Genomic DNA, 21,109 nt, shown 5'->3' on the forward strand with positions numbered 1-21,109 from the left:
GACAGGAACAAGGTGACACCAGGGCGTCACACAAACCAGCTCCCAGACCCCCACCGTGCCGAGCCCCCCTCAGCGCGCTGTCCCCCACACCCCGAGCTGCATCTCTCGAGGATCCCCGGCACTTTTTATGCCCGTGCCCTTAAAACCCAGCTGCGGCACAGCCTCCCCCGGCCCCAAAGCAGGGCTGAGGCGGAACAGGGCGGGCAGGGCCGGCGGGGAGAGGCCGGGCTGGGCGCTGCGGAGCCCGTCCTGCACCAGGCGGCACCGTCACAAGCTGCGGCGGCCGTGCCCGCGCCGCCTTCCTCCTCCTCCTCCTCCTCCTCTTTCCTCCTCCTCCTCGTCGTCTTTCTCTCTCCTCCTCCTCAGCGCCCTGCTCGGCTCCTCTCGGCTCCTCTCGCCGTCCCGCCCGGCCGCCCCGCCGCGGCTCCCTCCCTCTTATGGATGGGAAGGCAGCACCCAACGGCGTGGCCACCATCGAGGACAGGATCTTACGGATCACGGGCTACTATGGATATTACCCGGGCTACTCCAGCCAGAAAAGTAAGGCTGGCCCTCCCTGCCTCTCCCCTGTGCGTGTGTGTGTCTGTGTGTGTGTCAGGGGGAGCGCCAGAGCCCCCCACAAAATGTCCCCCGCAGCGGGGGCGCCTGGCGGCTCCCTCCCTCCCCCTCCCCGCTGGCCCCTCAGGGGAGGCGGCCGAGCCGGGTGCTCTGCGGTCGGCTCCTCCCGGGGCTGGTGGGCGACCAGATATCGGGGTTCGCCCCCTCAGCCCCCCAAGTGGCCCCCCAGGAGCTGGGGGAGCCCCTCCGGGCTTTGTGTGTGTGTGGCCGGGGGGGGACGAGCCGGGGTTTCGCCTCACAACTTCGCTGCCCGCGGCGCCATCCTGCAGCCAGCGCTCGGGAGGGGTGCGGGGTTCTCCTGCTCTCTGTAGTTTCCCTATTTTTTCCCTTCTTCTTTTGGGTTTTTTAGCCACCCCCCCTCACACCCAGCAGCCCTGCAAACCCCAGCAGCGAGGTTTGGCTCGCTGAGGGCTCAGCAAAGTTTCGGTGCCTGTGGGGTCCCCCCCCTCTGGCCCTTTCAACCTAAAAACTCCGAATATCCACCTTCTTCCCCCAAAATCCCCAAACTAATCGGATTTTTCCAGAAAGGTGGGGACTTAGTGAGAGATTTGTCTTTATGCCATCTTAATGCGAAACGTTTACGGCTTATGCTTTTGGTGTTTTGTGGGTTTTTGTTGTTTTTTGTCTTTTTTTTTTTATTCTGTCTTAAAAGGAGCCGCTGAGATTAAAGCGGGCGGTCCTCGCAGAGATCCGCTATTTTTGCTTTTGAAGTTTTTAATTAGGAACAGCGGGGTACCGGCGGCGGGGAGAGAGCCTCCGTGGGTTTCTGTGAGCTGGTGGATGTCCCGGAGCTCTGTGGGGCTGCTTGGCGGTGAAAGTTAGGCTAATGAAAGAAATGGCTCGTTTTCACCACCGAGGAAATGGATGCGCTAGGGTTTCACGGTCTGAGAGTTACTGGGCAGTTTGCAGAAGCCAAACGGCTCAAAAAAACTGGAAAACAAAAGGGAAATGCAGGCAAGGGAGGGAAAGGGGGGAAAAAAAAAGATAGAAAACAAGCCAGGTGAGGTAAGCACTGAGGAGCAGGCTTTCCTCTGCGTATTAACCCCCCCTTGGGATCCGGCAGGGAGCTGCTTTCCAGAACAGTGCGGCGCTCTCCGGCACGGCTACGAGGAGCCCAAACGAGGTAAAGAAGCTGCTCGGCTCAGACAAGCGTGTCCGAGGGCTGGTTGTGTAAAAGGGAAGAAAGCTGTGTGTCTGAAAAATAACCTAATGTTCCTTTGTGTGAGGGCCAGGTGGAAAAGCAAGCGGTCGAGCCCCGAGGTGTTGCTCAGCTGGTCGGCGGCGTGCTGGCAGCACGGCAGGCGTGGGGATCCTTCGGCGAGGTCAGGCGGTCTGGCTGCAGGCAGAGAAGTTGGGAAGGAGCTGAGAGCAATCCGCAGGAATAGATGCGAGGCTGTCCAGTGCCTGTTTGAAGGCTGAGCCAGGTGGGACCGGTGTCCTGCAGCGGCTCCAGGGGAGCTCTCTAGCGTGATTTACCCGTGAAAGATGAGGGAAGCAGCCTCATACTTTGTCATGAGTTTGCTTCGGTGGCAGAATGCAATTTTTCAGTCTGCAGCAGCACTCCCACTCTCGATCCCAATGCAGACCTGATTCCAGCGTTGGCAGAGTAACTGGCTCTGCATGGGGGCAGCAGGGGGGACTGCCCAGGCACAGACAAGCTTTCTCGGTCCAGGAGCGGGTTCTGCAGATGCTACAAATTGCATCTGCTGGAAATTAGATAAAGCATGCCTGGAGAGGTGAAAGCTCACTAAAGTGCTGACTCCTGAGATTTTATAGCACATCTTGTAGCCTTTTGTACCACTGTGGAAGACTGGATGCTGACAGGGGTGCCTGTGTGTTGGGGGGGAGATCGGTATCTCAGGTCTTGCTCTTTTGAAGGAAAAAAAAAAGCCAAATTTGTGGTCATCATCCTTAAAGAGAAAAACTGGAAGTGTGAAATGTGCTAAGGTAAATGAAAATTATGTGTTCCTTCTAAACCACAAACACTTTTTAAAGCAGTCTCATAAGTTTTGGAGCCATTATCACATTGTTTTTGGAGTACTTGCAGTTGGTAAATGACTAACTTATCCTCATGTTTGGTTGGGTCTAATGTCTTACTAACATATCCTCATGGCTGTGTTTTGTTGGGTCTAAGGTCTTAAGATTTTCACAAAGATGCTCTACCCTATCTGGGGAAAAAACAGGCATCTTTCAGGCATCACGAGCCTCTTGGCACTGAAGCAGTGAGGGTCACTAGGCACTGCTGTACGTCCTGGCTCGGAGGTTTTACTCTGATCCTGTGTCTAGGCTGAAGTAGAGCCTTCAAGGGGTGTTGCTTCAAAGTCCTTTGGAGAGTTCTTCTCTCAGCCAGCTCTGTACAACTGCAGCTCTGTCAAAATGTAAACGCTCACGTGGGAAGTCTGCACAGCTCTGCACGTACCTGAGAGCTGCTGACCTGCCACGTGCCCAGACCTTTAGCACGTGGCATCAGTCTCTGCCACTCTCACTTGCTCCTGTCCAGGTCTGAAAGGTGCCTGGGGAAGAGGGCAGCTGAGGATGAGCTGTTGGCCCCAGGGTGGATTTACTCTGTCTACTTTGCTCCTAACCCCCAGGTCTCATCAGGGAGCTGGCCAGGCAGCAGATGGGGATGCTGGTTGGCTGATGATGTCCTGCAGCTGCTCCTCACCTTTGCTGAGGCTCCTTTTTGTCCCCAGCCTGCTGTGTCCAGCTAGGGACAGGGAGAGAAGGTGAAGGCTGGGGCTGGGCAGCTGCTGGGAGTTTTGGAAAATGCCACATACACTAAAAAAAATCAGGGCTCAGTGAATTGTGCTGGTGATTTACATCCCTCTCCTTTAGTGGATTGGCATACATGTCTTGGTTCAACAGGAGAATGAGCCCAGGGTTCTGTGTGAAGGTGAAGGACTGGTCACAAATGGCCCAGAAATGCAATGCCAAAGGTCTGTAGTGTCCAACAGCTGCCTTTACAAAGAACTGGAGTATTTTCTGGAGACTTTTTTTTCTGTATTTGTGTGCACTAACCTACTTCAGCCTTGGGCTTGTGCATGTGATGATGATTCTTTCGTTAATTTTGTCAGGCACTTTCATCATTTTATTTATCCTTAAAAGCTGTTAGAGAAGGAAAACGGCGTCTTATTTCTCTGTAAGCCATCTCATTAAACAGAAGCATGGATTTTGCTCTGGTATTTGCATCCACATATAACGCAAAAAAAACGTACCTTACATAGTAAGACATGAGTGTTGGAGCAAGAGGTGATGTTTTGTGGTTTTTGTTTCCCCCCCCACTTGTTTCAGAGATGAAAAGGGCCCTTCCTGATCCCAGTTACCTTCTGTCTTTGGATGCATGGCTTGGTCCCTCAATTCCTACGTGTATAATGTACAGAGTGTGTCTGAAGTCTCTGGCTCCTGTAGGAAAGAAGAGTTTATGGAATAACTTTGAGGAAACCCCGTGACATCTTGCCTCTCTTCCAGTGAGTTTCCTCAGTATTATTCCACATTTCCCATGGCATCAAGGTCAGCTCTGCGCTGGTGCAGAACAGAGGCTCCAGTTTCTGTGCCTTCCCTTGAGCTAAAGCTGCTCCAGCCAAAGTTTCCCTCTCATCTCCATCAGCTTCACCAAGTCCACCTCCAAGTCGAACGGTTTCTGCCTGCCTGATATCTTTCCTGGTGGAGCTCTTCTCACCATCCACAAAGTTTTGTGTCCTGTCCTGGCTGCCAGCACTGCAGAGCTGTTCCTTTGCGGCCCCATTTTCTCTGGCCCAAACGCAGATGGCGTGACGGTGCTGAAGGTGCAGTGCCTGTGCTTGCTCCCCTAGCTCTTCATGGGAGCCATCACCTCATCGTGCTGTGCTTGGAGAGCCTGCATTAACACACAAAGCTTCTTTCCTTCCATCTGTCTCTTCTCCTTTGGATCTGGAGGGGTTGATTCCCACCCCAGGAGGCCCTCAACACCAGCCTCCAGCAGGCACTTAGGTTGAAACCAGGTTTGTACATTCCCCCACGCTGCTCCAAGCCCACTTTCTTCTCTCCTCCGACCTGCCTTGATCCAGGGCAAGGTGCTGGCAGCAGGACTGGGGTCTTGTGCCCTAACACAAGCACAGTTGCTGTAGAGAATGAGCTTTGTGTTTTCTTACTCCACTGCAGCAGCTCGAGCGAGGTTTTGTGGTTTAATTTGATGAGTTGAGCCTCAAGTCAGCAGTGAACTTAAGCGGCTGCTTAAGTGTGAACTTGCACTAAGCCACTGGGCTTTGACAAAGTGTTTAAAGCGAAATCCGTGCTTAATTGCTTGGCTTAATAACACTGGGATTACAGGCACGACGAGCTGGCATCAGAGCCTTGACAACTCCGCTTTCCTGCTCCCCGAGCAGAGCACAAGGCCAGGGAGGGGAAATCTACCTCCAGAACACGGGAGGGAATTTTCTTCTGGCTGTTCGAGCAGCTGTGCCAGCAGCTCTGCTGCAGTACGGATCACATGGCAGAGTGAGATCTCTCTGCACGCTGAGCACCGTGCCCTCCTGGCGGCTCGTCCCTTCCAGCGAGGGGAACCGAGGGGGCACCAAGGCAAGTGTGAGTTAAAGAAGTCTCTGGGCTATTTCAGCCCGTACCAGTTGTGGCAGCTGCCCCCGGGTTTGCGTCTCAAGTCCTTAAAACCCACGCCTAGCTGGAAAAAGCTTCATTTCAGAGCCCTTCCCTTTCATGCTGGGCAGGGATTTCCCAGATGAGATTTATTCCCAGCTCTTCTTTGAGGGAGGGCGTGCTGCAGAGGGGGCTGGATTGCAAACTCTAGATTTAACTCTTTTCTTTTAGTTTTCTCCCACCTGCCAGCATTGAGGGCACAAAGCAGAGGTCACAGCACAGGATGTCCTGGTGTAGTCGCTTTCTCCTCGCAGAGTCGTCTGTCCAAGCAAAGCTATGGCTGTGTATCAGCACCAGTAGCACTAACCCATAAAATAATTTATTTCGGCAGAAATCATGTTGTAAATACTCCTTTGCCCACTAACTTGGGAAGATGACCAGGGAAAGGTAGGAGGGAAGAGTTATTGGAGCTGGAACAGCTTGCTGGCACACGTACAAATGGGTCTGGACAGCCCACGAATAAATTAAGGCTGGAAATTAGCAGAAGGCTGGGATTGATGGCCAAAAAGTCTCTCCCAGTCTTCTGCACCTAAATAAGAATTATTTCCCAAGCGTTAAAGATTTCTCCTAAATAAGTTTGCCAGGATTTTGAGAATAAAAACAACAACTTGTATTTGGCAGGGGAAGTTGAGACAGTAAAGTGGGGGAGAGGGATGTTAATTTGCTGGAGATGGCACAGAACAAGACAACGTTTGATGGAGAGATCTCTTCCTCTGCTGGTGACTGCACAGCACCTCTGGTGCTGAACCTGGCCTGGTGCTGAGGCTGGGTACAGGTGATTTCAGTACCTGGACAGGTTTGTGTGTGCTCTCTGTCTGTTTTTCTGTCCCTCTGCCCTCCTGGGCCCGCCAAGCTTGGCCGCTTAGGCAGACAAGCACAACTCTGGCCTTGGTGAAATGTTGTACAAATAATATTACAAATAGTTCTGAGCGAGCTTTTGTCTTAATCCTGCTGAAACACCTTTGCTATTAGGTGTTTTAGGACGTTCGCAATCATTTCTTCTGCACATTTGGAAATCGATGGGCTTTTGTTCAACTCCCTGCGTGGCCGTTCACCCGTGAAAGTGAATTCGTGGTTGAACATCGGGTGGCCGGCGTTTTTTTCACACAGACCTGCTGCTGGGTGATCGCCGGGATGAATAATGAAAACGCCTGCCAAAAAATCACCGCATCTCTGTGGCAAACGTGCAAACAGAGCGTGGGGGGCAAGAAGCGAAGTGCTTAACCGGCTGGTTAAATTATTCACCGGAGGTAAGTGGGCCAGCTCTGCTTTGTGAGAGTCAGCCGTTGGTTTTTTTCTTGTGGTGAGGTGAAGAGGGACTCCCTGGTGGCCAACATTTTGGGCTGGCCACAGCACGAAGATGAGATCTGCAGCGTCGTGCCTTGCTGACAGCCAGGGTATGGCTTGCACGGTGACGGCAGAGCCACTGCGAGCGTCCTCGGAGCTGTGAGTGACGGCGGTGAATTTATTCAGAGGCATGCGGCGTGTGTTCAGGGCTCCCAGTATGCCTGCCCTGCAAAGAAGGCCTTTCTGCTCTAAAAGCTCTAAAAACATTGATTCTTCCTAGACTTCACCTGGAAATACTGCTGATAAAACAGACCTGCCCTTTCCTGCTTTGGGCTGGCTGGCCTGGGTGAGGTGTAGTGGAGTGAGGCAGTGAGAGGTGTCCCTGCTGCCCTTCTGTGGAGGCCGGGGGGAGCTGCTTTGCTCCTCCTCTGGTTCATTTAGGAGCTAAGGTGAAGGAGCAAGGTTAATTTTTAGGGTGGAAGGTGCTTTTTCCTGCTGCTTCTGGTGGTCCCAAAGCTCTGCTGTCTCACAGGTGTCCAGGCTGTTCTGTCTGGTGCAGAAAGAGCTCCCAAGCCTGCTTGGAGTCTCCTTCAGTTTCCAGTTTCCCTTTTTGGACAGGAAGAGGAGCAGCCAGCACCATTTTTGGGTAAATGGGACTCCGCCAACACACTGCTGGACCAGCCATCAGCCCGGCAGTGATCTCTCCATCCAGAACAAGAAGGAAATTGTAGCACGAGGCCAACCTGACGACAGCTCCACGTTTTCTTCTGTTCTTTCCTGTTCCAAGCACTCAGTGCTTGCGTTACGACGAAATTCACAACTGGGCAGTGGCACCGAGGCAGCATTGCTGGAGCAATTGCCTGCTGAAGCAAGATACAGCGCGGCGATCTCTCATCCTACAGAGACAAAGCCTTCCAGGGGACGTTTTTGCTAAGGGCTAACACACACCTTTATTATTAATGACTTAGTTGGAGGTGCTGCACACCTCGCTGAGAAACAGTTCCCTACCGGGGGCTGATTTTTTTTCTGTGACTGACAGGGACACGACTCTGCAGGCCCATTACAGCTGACGGGCTCCGTGCCCCTGGATGGCTGAGGACGGTTCTGAAACCACGTGCTGCCATGCCTGGGTAAGATAAGCAAAAAGCAGGGCTGGAACACATGTTCTCTGTCGGAGCGCTCGGAGACTGAGAAGTGATTGCGGTGCCTCGCCCGGTGATTTATGTTCAGCATCTCCTAGTGCAGTTGTTACGACCCTTTTATGCATCTAAAATCTCGGAGTTTTATTTTTTTTTTTCTTAGACCAAGCTCGCCACGTGGAATTTGCAGCCCGGGAGCTGTGTGGGTGCAGGTTGGGGTTTTCCTTTGCGGCGCCAGAAATAAGCTGTTGTGTGGTGCTTTGCAGGGGCCACGCTTTGTAGCAGCTCGTGTGCAAGTGGGATGCTTCCCAGCGCCCTGCCAGAGGAAATTCGTCAGCGCTGACAGCGTGGATGGTAGGAAGGTGAACTCTTTGTGGTGTTGCCATACCGTGGCTTGCACCTGAAACTACCTGAGGAGGAGTGAGTCTGCGTATGAGAACACTCTCGGTCAGTTCTCAGCAAGGCTGATAACACAGGGAGTAGGTGGGAAACAACTGAGCTCAGTGTGTACCAGGAAGGTGGAAGAGGAGAACACATCTGGTGAAGTTTCCTGGTTTTCTATCATTTGTTATGTCTTTTCAGGGCAGGATGCGATGGGAAAAGGAAAAAGAAAAAAGTGGGGAGTTAGATAGGAAGGAAACCTTAAACGTTTTGAGAATATTTCTGAGGAAAGAGTTCAGGCTGGAGGAGTGCCACTGAAGAAGTGCTGTTCACAAAGGCGATGAGGGTCCCCTCCGAGGGCTGTCAGCTCTCAGGTGCGAGCAAAACCAGCTCAGGGACCGCTCACTTGGGTTTTCCCGTGCAGCCTGTTTGTTGCCACGCATTCAGTGCTGGAAAGGAGGTTAATTTGATGAAATCAGGACAGCTTCATTTCTAGGTAGGGTCTGCGCAGCGCCTTTGTGCACATCTGCTTTGAAGTGAGTTCAGAGCAACCCTTCCGAGTGTCCCTGTGAAGACGGCGGCCTCAGCCATGGGCCTGGAGAAGTCTGCTGGAGGAAAAGGAGTCCGTGCGTGGGCAAGAGGGCTCGCTTAACCCTGCGTCTTCTCACCGTGCACGGATGCAGCAGTGGCTGTGCTGAGGACCACAGTTTCCAAGGCAGGCACCTGGAAATATCACTGCTGGGAGCGTGTGCTTTAACTGCCGTGCCCTCCAGTTCTGTAGGTGCAGCTTTTAGAGTCACTCCTTCGCAAACGCGCCCCTTGCTTATTGTTGTTGTAAAATATTTATAGAGTGTAGTGAAGTTTCACTGCGCTTTGTGGGACTGGGACGTTCCTTGATGCTTAAGGATGCAAGCAGAATGGCAAGCACAGGTCGCAGATTTATCCCGTGTAGAGGAACGGAGAGTAGAAGAAATCCATCAGCACCACGCTGCACGTCGCTACAGGTGTGGCTTTTGGTCTCTTGCTTGAGTTGGGTCTCAGATTTGCCACGCAAATAATAGTAAGGGGCAGACACAATTGTCTGGGTTCAGATTTACTTTAATGCCAGAGCTGTTCCAAAATAGGGGATGTTGATGACCGAGGATGCTCTTGGTTTAGTTGTAGACAAAAGGGTGGTTGTGTTTTGTTTTGTTTTGTTTTTAAAGTGTTTTCAGGTGAGTGCAGCTCTGGAGAACACCATCAGGGTCCTGATCGTTTCCTCTGCTTCTGTTTTTCCTGGGTTGAAGCAGTCCTAATGCTGTCACCTGGCAAGATCACATGAGAGCAGGAAAACCCTCTGGTGGTTTAATGACAGCCCTTGGTCTCCCCCCGTGGCTGGTGAGGCTGAGAAAACCAACTCACTCCGTTTTGTCCCTGTGCCCCTCTGCGGGAGGTGGACAGGCACTGCAGTTCAGAGCAGGCTGGGGTTGTCTGAATAACCAAACACCCTTCATGCATGTGAGGAGGAGATTCACAGCCCTTCACGTGCAGGTTATGGTCATTATCTCCTGCTGCATTCGGGTATTTGGAAGCAGGGCCAGAGGGACAAACGCAGGGGAGGTTGAAGTGAGTGTGTAGATGCTGCTCTGCTGCTGCATTCACACTTTCTCCTTGTATTTCAGTGGCTTAAGCTGTTTTCCTTGGTCCTGCCATTCCCTTTTCATGCTGTCAGCCTCCTGTCTCTGCGGCAGCAGGCTGGGCTGGTGGAAGGGAAGATCTAAAAGGAAACACATTCGGTGCCTTTGATGTGCGCAGCCTTTTTTATAGGCTACGAACAAAAAATTGCCTGTGTATTCCCAAACTGGAGGATACGTGATCGCTGCTCCCAGCCTCCCTCTGAGAGCAGGCTTTGACATCACTCATACTCTATAATTTATGGTATTTTCGTGGCAGGCTGTTAAGGTCTGGAAGAGAGCAAAAAGGGACGATTTTAAAGCAGGGAGAATAGCCCCGTGCCTCGTGGTCAGTCCGTGAGGGAGCAGGGCCCTGCTCTTTGGGGTTGCTGCCGGGTCTCGATTCTTTTGATCACAGAAGCACTTTTTCGAAATGCTGGTGTTTTGCCTAATGTAAGCACTTGCTCCTTGTCAAACACATCCGCGTGTGCCCTGTTAGGACTTCGCACCTCGCTTCTGGGGTGTTTTAAAAGCAGATTACAGAACGTCTTGTAACTCGTCAGCTGTGGAGTTCTTTAACCGGGTTTCTTAAGGAAACAAGGCTTACGTGAGCATGATGTCTTTGTCCCTGCCCCCTCTCTTGATGACTTTTAAATCTATTGAGCAAACTTAACGGGAGCTGGGGAGCATGAAAGGCAAAGGTGCCCTGATGGCCCTCGTGAAAATGGGTGGCCAGCTAGAAGAAGGGAGGCCTCGTGGTTCTCCCACAGTGGGAAAGCTGTAGAATTAGCTCGCTCCTGAAGAAGTGTACAGCTTAAAATTTTGTGGGTCTCATCGGTGGTGCATTCGATTCACATTCAGCTTCAGGCAGAGGTCAGCAGGAGATGTGCAAAGAAGCACGTGATGCAGTTTCCTGGTACGTTTCCATCCTTCATTGATCTGTGCTGTGGGAATTTTTCAGTGCCTGTGTATTTTAGTACCCTCTGATGGGTATTTCTTCCATGAATTTGTCTAATTACATTTTAGACACCGAAGAATCCAGCTAGAAGACACAAAGCTGTAGGGAAGCGACTTCGTCCGTTTTGCTGCTGCTCTCTGCTGCTGCTCGTTCTTTGGATGAGGTTCTTCAGCTGGTGGGTGAGGGTGGCTCTGATGAAGCCCTGGAGCCAGGTCTTTCCCTTCCCATAAATCTCTCTGAAGACAGATAAAAAGAAAAACAAAGCATGGGGCTGTTAGGGGTGATAAGCATCCCATGAAGCTAACACATCCCATACTCTGCAATTCCACCCAACACACGGATAAGGTGCTGACCTGGGAGGAGAAACCTGCAGTCTCCTGTTTGCCTGCTTCTCCGGGCTGTACAGGGATGCCAGGAGTCTCGTAGGGTAGACCTCCCTGTGTTTGGGACTTGGAGATGATGCAGTAAAAACAACAAAATGTTTCTACAGGACAGTTTCATATTTTTTCCCCCTGAAATTCAGTGAATAAAACTGATTTCCAGTGCCACGCTATTGGTAAAGACCTGTAGAGCATCCCAGACGGTGATTGTGAACCCTTTGCAGTTTTAAAAAATGGAGAGAATGTAGTTATTTTATTAAGGCTACAGAAAATGTTATAAAATATTCATAATGATCATCTCTTCTTATTTGAAATAATAAATCCAAGGTTAATTTCGTACTTGCAGAGAACCGCTGGCTGACTATTAGCCCTCTATTTCTCTCCTGGTGTAATGTAGAAATAATGCTTAATATTTTATCTACTTTGCAGGGCTGTTATTAGGCTCGCAAATATGTCATGCTGCCTTGGGAATGAAAAGTAGGCTTCCACCCTCTCCTGCAGGTTAGGGAAGAAGAGAGCTCCGCAGTCATTTTCAGATATTTTGGCTCCTTAGGAGCAAAGAAAACGTTTCTGCACAAAAGGAGTCCCCAAAAGCATGAAGTTTCTCTGTTCTTGGAGTGAATCTAGTACTGCTTGTAACTCTTTGCTTTAAGGAAGTGCTGAAGAAATGCCACCAGTGCTGGTTAGTTAAAGGCTAAGTTCCTAGAAATTATTTTTGTCACCCATGCTGTGCATGGGGTTGAGTTGCCAGTTAACGCCCTTCCTGACCTGTGCTGAAAATCAGAATTTGACATCGTGGTGACTGCACCAAACAAGGAGAAATGCCTCGGGGGGGTTATAAATAGGATTTAAATCAACTTTCCTTTGGTTGCATTTTGTTATTCTGCTGGATGTTTATTTCCCAGAGAAATGAACACTGGTTTTAATATCGCCGTGTAGCGACAACATGAAGCCTTTTTAGTTGCTGCTGCACAAAGTATTGTAAAGTCTGACATCCCTTTGAAGAGCTGCTCTTAGCCAATGCTGCTATTTTTATTTTTGAGTTGTTCACTGCTAGAATATATTTTTTTTGTCCTCACATGCCCCAAATTTTCGAACCACTTTCAGATCAGCTTACAACAAATCAATTGAGCTCTTGCTCCTCATGTTTTTTCCCCACTCTTATTAACTTTTACTGGACTCTGCCTTCGAAAATCTAGTTGAAGGATAGCTTTGATTGTTTTTTTTGCTTCCCCTTGAACTCTCAACGTAGCCTTTAGAGAAATATCTGCCAGAAGCACTGACCTACAAAATCTATTAGGCTCTCCCCACTGGAGTGAAGCTCATTTATGTAATGCTGCTGGATTAGATGACTCGGCTCTGCTTCATAGGTAAAATACGGAGGTCCTGCTTTCATAAGCATAAGCACAAAGAGGTGTCTGATAATGAGATTATGTTTGCAAATCAATGGCAGGTGACTTACGGAGTTATCTCCTGTTTTTTACCTTGCAGATTTGGAGAGATTCCTTGAGGGCAGGGACGTTTGGAGCAGGTTTACCACCCAGGTGCTGTGAGCTGGGTTCTCTGGGCTGGCTCTTGACCTCCAGGAGCACGTAGAAAGCTCCAGGCTGAGAGCCCTGATAGGAGGGCACTGAGGAAAAGAGGTGCTGGAAGTCACTGCTGATGCAAACTTGGTTATCCCATTTCTGTGCTGCTAAAGCTCTCCCAGCGTAACAAGGGCAAGGGAGGGCTGTGAGTGCCGAGGGAGAGGGCTGCGCTGGAGCTCTATCAGGTAGTGATCCTGTGCTGGTGAGTGCTAAAAGTCACTCTTAACAGCTGGGCAGCAAATTAGAGCTGACTCTCTCTGCTTTGGCAGAGGCTGCAGGGAAGTCTGGATGGCCTGGGATCCACACCAGTCTCAAGACACGTCTGAAGCGCTTTGCTGCTGTTATTTTCCTGCGCCAAGATCAGAAGCAGATACTGGAGCAGTTTGTAGGGGAAGTCCTAGGGGTCTGGTGATTGATGCAGAAGGGCAGCGCTGGCAGTTAATGAGTTTGCTTTGTTGGCAGAGCCAAAGGCCCTACAGGGGCTGGCTTTAACTTCTTGCCCTGGATGTTTAGTCTTTGGGTAGAGGAGAATTCGCTCTGCTTGTGCTCTAAGCCGTGTGGATGTGAGGCAACTCCCAGTTAGAAAACACAGTGCTGGGGCAGCTCTGCCCAGTGCAAGCTCTAATAAGCCCTGCGGCTTCCCAGTTTCAGACATAAACTGGGTTTGTGCTGTACGTGGTGAGCTCTGAACGGGGCTGCAGCTTGCTGATGTCTTGCTGCAGCTGGCTTGGGGCAAGTACCTGGAATTTCTGTAATGCTCTGAAAGAACAGGGTAAGGAGCTGGGGTGTCAGCATTTACCAGCTTCTTCATTCAATGTTGCAAGCAAGTATTGTCACTAGAAGGAAGGAAAAGTTGTAAGTTAACTGAGATTGTTCGTAGCGTGTTGGTTGTGGTGTGGCAGAGAGGGATGCTAAGGACAGGGAAGTCATTTTCAGGGCATGCCCTGAGGGAAATATTTCTTCCCTCAGTTTCTAAACAGACTAAGGATTTAATGTAAGGGCAATCACGATGATTAGGCTTATTATAAAGTCAGACGCATAAACAGGTGAGTGGAAGCACAGCAGCAGGTGACTTCTTGGGTTTTATTTGGTGATCTCCTGATTTTGATTGTTAAGGAGATAATTAGTGACTTATTAACTTATTCACACTCTATTTTTCTTAAGTATGCCCTTAATGTGAAGCGTGGCTCAGTATTAAATGCTCTAACTCCTTGTCCTCTGCTAGATCTTCTGGTGAGGGAGATGCAAAGGCATCTGTATCTTCCATCAGAGCATAAAAATGGGGGAAAAGAAATGTTAGGTGTTGTGTGGATCAGGTGAGAAGGGAAGCAGCCCTTAAACTTGAACCAGCCCTTGCCTGGAATGGGTGCATGGGATGAGCAGAGGAGGTTTGGGGTTTCCTTCCTCAGCTACTCCTGGGGATTTTGGCCCTGGCAAGAGGTCACTCCGGCCTCCGTGCCCTTTGGATGGATGAAGTTAAAAGCACCGCAGTGCTTACAGTCTTCACTAGAGGAGTTTACGAAGAGGCCAATGTTGTGTCCAGCTGCTTTTCAACACTTGATGTAAGTGAGCAAGGAGCTGCTCAGAGCTGGATTAATCGGGGATGCAATCTTTGGTGCAAAACTTTGCCTCTCAGGATGGGGGAAAGGCTGCCTTAAGCCTTCTCCCACAGCACTTATTCTAACAGCTCTGCATGCCTGGGTTTCATTGCGGGGAGAAAGTTTCTAATTGCCTTTGGCTTCTTTGCAAGCCCTCATCTTTATCTTTGTGAAGGGAGACCTGCAAACTGCGAATCCTTTCAGTGCCCTCCCCTAAGGAGCATTGGCATTTCTCAAGTGGGCTGTGGGACGTGTCCCAGACACATTAATAAAGCTCCACATCATGAACTATGAGAAGGAGCTAACGGAATATATTATGCCTGCTCTTTCTCTGACCTTCCATAATTGCCTCTGATTATCCTATTACAGCAAAACATTTTAAAGTAATTGTGGAGATCGGATGCAAGTGTGGAACTGCAAAGGTAGTCTTAAAACTTTGCAAAATCATGGACAGGCATCTAAATAGTGAATCAGTCTGCTATGATCTTCCTTCTCAAGTGGGATGCTGCCCAGACTGGAGGATGTTTTGTTCCTCAGCCGAAGGTACCTGATGAAGAGTGGCAGAACCTGCCATGGTCTTTGATGTTTTTACCATTGATCTAGATTTTGGGGCCAGGAGAAGATTTGTTTGGCTAAACTGTTTGGGATTTGGTCACTTTTATAAAATTTCATGGGCTTGAGCCTTGATCATCTCAGAGGATGGCAGAACTGGAAGAGGTATGGAGAAATAGCTGCTCTATCTGTCCTAATGAGTATTCCTCGTGGATACTTACCTAACCCCTTGTAAAAACATCCTTCCTTCCAGCCTGTTCCAGTGCTTTGTTTAAACGTTATTTCCTTATGGCTAAATGTTTTTTTTTCCATGGTTCAGACCTAGTATTTGTCCTAGTTACTTTTTGCACGAAAACCAGACTGGTCTCCTCCTCTCCAGCAAAGTACTACAAATCTGATGGCCTTTGTCTCCTTTTCCTTTATCTTCACAAACCGAAGTCTTCCACTTACTCTGGGTAAAGTCATACTTTCTAGAAATTTGTTCATCTTCTTTTTTTCTGGACTCACTCCAATGAGCACACACCTCTCTTAAAATCTGATTCCTCGAACTGGACACAGGTTTTCAGCTAAGGTCTCACCAGCACAGCCTGGCAGAAGAGAACCCTTCATTTCCATAGCGTGCCGTGAGTTATCTGCCTCATTTCCACGTCTGAATCGTTGGCCAGAGTATAGCACAGGTGAGACAGCTTCACCTTGAGGTTTCCTCTCACCTCCCAGTCCTCTTCTAGCTATGGCTATTAACCAAGCTGTGCCTGTACAACTGCTTCCCTGCTCTAGGTGGGAACAACCTTTCACTTTTTGTTGGTAGGAATCCGTAGTTAATGCTGTTCTGTTTAACAGAGCCACGGCTAGCAGCTCCAGGTCTGGCTCAGGAGCACTTTTCCACCCAGTGAAGGTTTCCCTGTCTTGCCACGCCGGGCAGCATCAGCAGCCTTACTGCCATCAAGGTCTGTAATGTCTCCTGTCCTTCTCTATTCCCAGACCTGTTACTCTGTCACAGAAACAACATCAGACTGATGTGATTTAGTCCTGACGAAGCCCTGATGGTCATTCTCCTTGTTTTCTTACGTGTAGTCTGTTTTGATTATTTGGTCCCCTGTTTTTATGGGAACTGAGCTCAGGCTGCCTGCTATCTCCAGCTGCTCACATATATTCTTTCCATTTAAGTTTCCTTTTCCACTCTTTCAGAATTTCTTTTACCTTCCAAGGGTTATCAAAGATTCCTGTAGCAGTAAGTAAGATCCCTGAACTGACAGTGTTTTTTTTGCAGGGTACACCAGACCAAATCGTTGTTGATACGAGACGAATCCCTGTAGATACAGAAGCTCCAGACAAACCTTGGGTCATTGCCATCTCGTTATTCTTTAGAATATACTGTTCCACAGAGCACTGACTGCTGAGACACTCATAAACTGCAGCATTTCATTACTCTATTAACGACTTTAAATGTATATGTTATGATGAGTTTCTCATTTTTGCCTGCATTTTAGCTGATCGAGGGCAGAACGGAGCAGATAACGAGGAACACGATGTTGGCCAACTTGTCAGTGACTTTGAAATTATCTTTGTAACTGATTTTGTGATATTTCTCTCCGGTATTTTGCCAGCATTTTGCGAGTGAAGTCATCTCGACATATTGCTCACAGATGGTGACATTCTCAGATGTGGTGTGTGACAAGCCAAGGTTCAGGTACCATTTGGAGTCAGGCTCGAGCGCTCTGTAGACATGGCCCTGCCCTTTGCACAGGTTGAAAAAATTATCTAACAACTTACAGGAGGCCAAATGAGTAGTGAAGCAGAACTGGTTAAATACTAGGAGTATTTAATGGTCCCATTAAACTAATAAATTTAGGAGATTGCTTGCAATTGTCCAATCCAGGCCATCTGGACTGCTGCCTTCTGTGCTGTGGTGCTGAGAAGGCAGGAATATCCTTTAAAAACCAAGAGTTGGGTCCGCCAGCCAAACATCTCCTACTTCAGCTCACCCCAGGAAAAGGCTCTTGGGTTGGACTGAGAGCTGCAGCTGTATCCCTGGGAGAGGCCTGAGGGGTGAAGGGGCTGGGATCCAAACCCAACATCTAGCCCGTGTCTCAAAGATTGGAATGATCTTTGAGTGGACTGTAAGGGCATCTTCTGAACAAGGAGCTGACTGGGGTAAGGATGGAGCAGGGAGCTGGCCTTTCTGCCATAGCATGTATTGATTCCTGCCTTGTGTAGGAGAATCTCCTTTCCAGCCCACTAGAAATGGTAGCAAGAGGTTTGTTTTTTTTTTCTGTTTATTTTTTTTCTACCCTTTTTCTTTTCTCTTTTCTCTCTCCTGTCTCTTGCATCTTTCCTGTCTTGGAGGAATTTTTTCCATTTAGCTATCTAGGGAGGAGGGCCACAGAAGCTGAACTCTTCATTGCTTGCTGCACACCACGTCCCATATTTGTAAGTCGCGATCATACCAATTTCTCACAATTTCTGAAAATCACTTTTTGAGCTCCTAAACATCAGCATGTCTCTTACCTTAAAGCTTTTTCTTCTAGTGCTCTGTACTCATCCTGTGAAGGGCTGTAATCCTGCTGGCCTGGCTTGGTTTAAGCACCAAACCCCTCCTACAAGTCCATGTGGTGTGACAGCTCACCTGTCTTTAAACCCCTCTTCCTATCTCTTCGGAGACCATGGCAGCGTTGTTTTATTTATTTATTATTGTAATTATTTTAAAAGCTAGAAGTCAACTTTTTGGATGTAGTTATGGGGCTTTGGGCACTGGTGCCTGAGAAAGGCTTCTGATTAACTGGAGTCGCAGTCCAGTGGGGCCCAGCACAGCATCTTCCAAAAGCCTGTTGAGCACGGGGTCCTCATCTAGCAGAGCTGGTAGGGGATGCTGTAGGAAACGAAACAGGACGTGAACAAAGTGACCCCTTTCTGTCACCCCTCCCAGCTCTAGGCTATCAATCACTTCTGAATATTTCAACTTTTTAATGTATTTTTAGCATCTTTGACAACCCCTGGCAAGCGAGTGCCACAATCTCATCTTGTGTTACATGGAGAAGCTGCCCTAAGTCAACTGTCCACCACCAGTCTTCTTGAGAACCGTCTAGTTTGGGTGTTAGCACGAGCCCTGGAGGTTGAGGTTTTGATGCTGGCGACAAACCCTTTGTGACTGCCCCAACAGCTGGAGCTGGCGGGCACGAAGCACTGGCTGCATCACGGGGAATGGAGAAACAGCTAATGAAAGGGAAAAGCTCGCTCATGTTGTGTGGCTGCAGAGGTACCGATGTGCTGGCAGACTTGGTGGGGGCTTGGTTGTTCAGCTCTAATTAAGGTTCCAGAGTTGGAGTCTTGACTCGGGCAAAGCTACTGAAATTAATGGGGATTTTGCATTGAGTCAGGTCAATGGAATTGAGCCCTCAGTTGTTTTTTTTTCCCCTTGCTGCGTTTTGTCTCGTGTGAATCTGCTCGCAAATGTGCTGTACTTGCTGGTGCATAAAGTGAGCTGACTTGGATCTTGCACTGCTTTGCAGGAACTTTACGGGTGCTGTCTCTGAAACTGTTTCCCTTGCCTTGTTGAGTGGCGATTTCTGCAGATCTCAGCTTGCAGACCACGAGGAGTCAGTTCTGCTCTTGGGACGTGTTCAGGTTTTGTTTGCCCTGTTGTAGAGTGTTTGCCTGTTGAAGGTTTCTTTGTTTTTGTAGAAAAGTAAACAGCTGACTAAGAACCTCGAAGTTTATATAGCATTTCACAGTGATAGCAGCACTGTTAATTTAGCAATCACAGAAGACAGCACTGTTGTGTGAAATTAGAGAAGATTGTTTCTTTGTTAGCTGCTTTTATCTGGAAAAGGAGGAAAGCCTGCTCTATTTGTTTTTTCTGGAGCAGCAATATGTTCTCATCATAAACATGCCGTGTAACATTAATTATTAATCACAAGGCTTAAATATAGAAATAAATATAGGGTAGTAATCTTGTGCCTAGATAAATCTGGACTCTCTCCATCAAAAAAATGAAAAAAAAAAAATACGGCTTTACACCAGGGTATATATACTTTGTGTAAGGGAGATCAAAATGAGATCACTGAATATTTAGGTGCTCTGTCTGTGTTTGACAATTCTTCTGTCTCGATGCTTTTTGGAAGACTGCTGGAGTCTATTTATAGCACAGCTTTTCAGCATCTGACCCGTGAGCTCCCGTGGACAGCCAGGGTGTTTTTATTTATTTATTTTGATAAAGGCAGGATACAGAGCGTGCGCTCAAGTTCAAAATACCAGAGGTGTAAAGGCTCAACCCCTACCACTTCTGGTGCCTACCTGCTCACAGGTACCTGTGTGCCATCACAGAGAAGCAATCCTACTCTGCCGGGAAGCATCCCAGGAAGGAATCCGTCCAGCCAAGAGCATGGGAAGGACCTCTGAAGGTGCTGAGCATCACCCAGCAGTATCGCAGGTCACCACGCTTGTGTAATACTTCCCTTGGTGTCAATCTGGGAGCTGTGAATCGTGATCTCTGCTCGCCTGCAGCTGCTGGTGGCATCCTCAGAGTGTGGAGATGCTTTAACTAGTGAGCTGTGTAGCTGGTGGACCTTGACCAAGCTTGCCTGGCAGCAGGATCAGCTGCTTCTGCGTACGTGTTGTTAATGCCTCCTGATTTGCAGGCGTCTGGAAGGCCAGCAGGGGCACTTAAATTACCTAATCTGACCTCCTTTTGATTTTTCTATTACATTACATACAAATACACCCACTTACATATTACGTTTAATACATAAAAACATGTCAGATGCATTACATGCTGTTAATGCCTGCGTTGAAGCCATGGTATAGCAGGCTGTTGCTTATTCTTTAAGCCACAACAAATCCTGGGAGAGTCAGGGTAATCCCTAGCTGCAGCTGGACTCGGGGTCCCTGCCTTTTAGGGAGGGGAGAGTTTGCCACTCTGCCTCTGCGGGGATGTGGAGTCCTGTCTGAACACAGGACGGTCAGTCCCTGCTCAGGGGAAAGACATTTCGGGCTCAAAGTGGTTATCCATGGATATTGATTGATTAAAAAGGGAGTACAGTTGTTGTTAATCATGGAAGCAAACACAAGCCTATTTTTTATCATGTACAGACTCATTCTACCACCTTGTCCTTGGTGTATGTCCTAACTCCGGCTCGTGTCAGTGGAGCTTGCCTGCAAGTCATCTTTTAGCAATTAGATTTGACCATAATTAGGTGCTGTAGTTGACAGACTGTATCTCTGAATGAAGCTTTTATTGCCATATTCGAAAAGTAAAGCAGTGCCAGCCTTTATCAGCAATTCTTCTCTTCCCTTTACCAGCACAATTCAAGAATAACAATGGAAATGAGGGGAGATATTTCCAACTGCTTTACCTCAGTGGAAACCCACAGGGTTTACTGGAATTGTTGGAGATGTCCTGGTGCAGCCAAGAAGGATCTGGCCAATTTGTTTTTTTCTTCTTTTTTCCCGTGTGTTCCAGTCAGTGCATCATAATCCAGAAATGACTGAAACAAGGAGAAAAATGTAACATCCAAGAATACCATGCAGGTTGGCTGACTTTCATTTGCTGTTTCACTGACCTTGACCAATACACATTCTTCTTCCACCCCCAGTTATTTGAGCTTTTCCTGCCCTTAATGCACTCGTGTTTTTGTAGGAGGGATGTGTGTGTGCTGCCCAGATGCTCAGCAGGAGCAAACCTGCCCCGCTAGAGTCACAACGCTGAGGGTATGAAAAACCTCCATCCATCGAGATTTTCACCCCATGTCTGATCACAATGTAAAAAAAACACCCGAAGAGATTCCTGAAGCTTTTCTGTGGCTGTTCTGTCTTTGATCAGTATAAATCCAGCCTTGTCAGAGTGTCACATTCTGCCAATTTAGCTTACTGCATCCCACATCCAAGAATAATATAAGAATAATGCAAGAATAACCCCAAGAATCCTGCTGTTTGTTTGTCGTAGAAATTATTGTGCGGTACCGAATTAATTAGTTTTTAATGCGGAAGAGACTGATTTAAGTAAGCAGCTGGAAAAGAAGAACAGGGCTCTGACAAAGAGGTTAACTGCTGTGTTGATAAATTAAAGTTAAAAAAGTAAGACTTTACCATGTTGCAAAACATTTTAAAGCTTTTTTTTTTTCCAGCAATATGAATAGGAGTTTTTATAGAGAAGTGCACTTAAAACTTCGTGCTGTCTGATGAGAAGTTCTGGACTTCCATACATTTCAACTGGGTATGTTTGCCAAGTGCTCTTATTACTTCAATCAATTTAAATTTGCAAGACCGATGATCCTGACAGAAGCTATTGGCACATCATGTGATCCCGGGAGCTAAAAATACCGTTCTCT

The 21,109-nt window shown here is 48.5% G+C and overlaps 1 protein-coding gene across 2 annotated transcripts in view; it reads left to right on the top strand.

Annotated features, from left to right (window-relative positions):
- The first annotated feature begins 381 nt into the window (after positions 1-381).
- The window catches only part of SLC35F4 (solute carrier family 35 member F4), a 99,735-nt gene continuing 79,007 nt past the window's right edge, over positions 382-21,109 (top strand). For both annotated transcript variants that reach the window (XM_084288179.1, XM_084288180.1), the window contains exon 1: positions 382-540. In XM_084288179.1, coding sequence (XP_084144305.1) covers positions 438-540 — 103 coding nt within the window. In that variant the 5' untranslated portion in view covers positions 382-437. The remainder of the gene's footprint in view (positions 541-21,109) is intronic.

This window comes from Netta rufina (genome assembly GCF_964035555.1).
Source record: "Netta rufina genome assembly, chromosome: 5".
Classification (NCBI taxonomy): domain Eukaryota; kingdom Metazoa; phylum Chordata; class Aves; order Anseriformes; family Anatidae; genus Netta; species Netta rufina.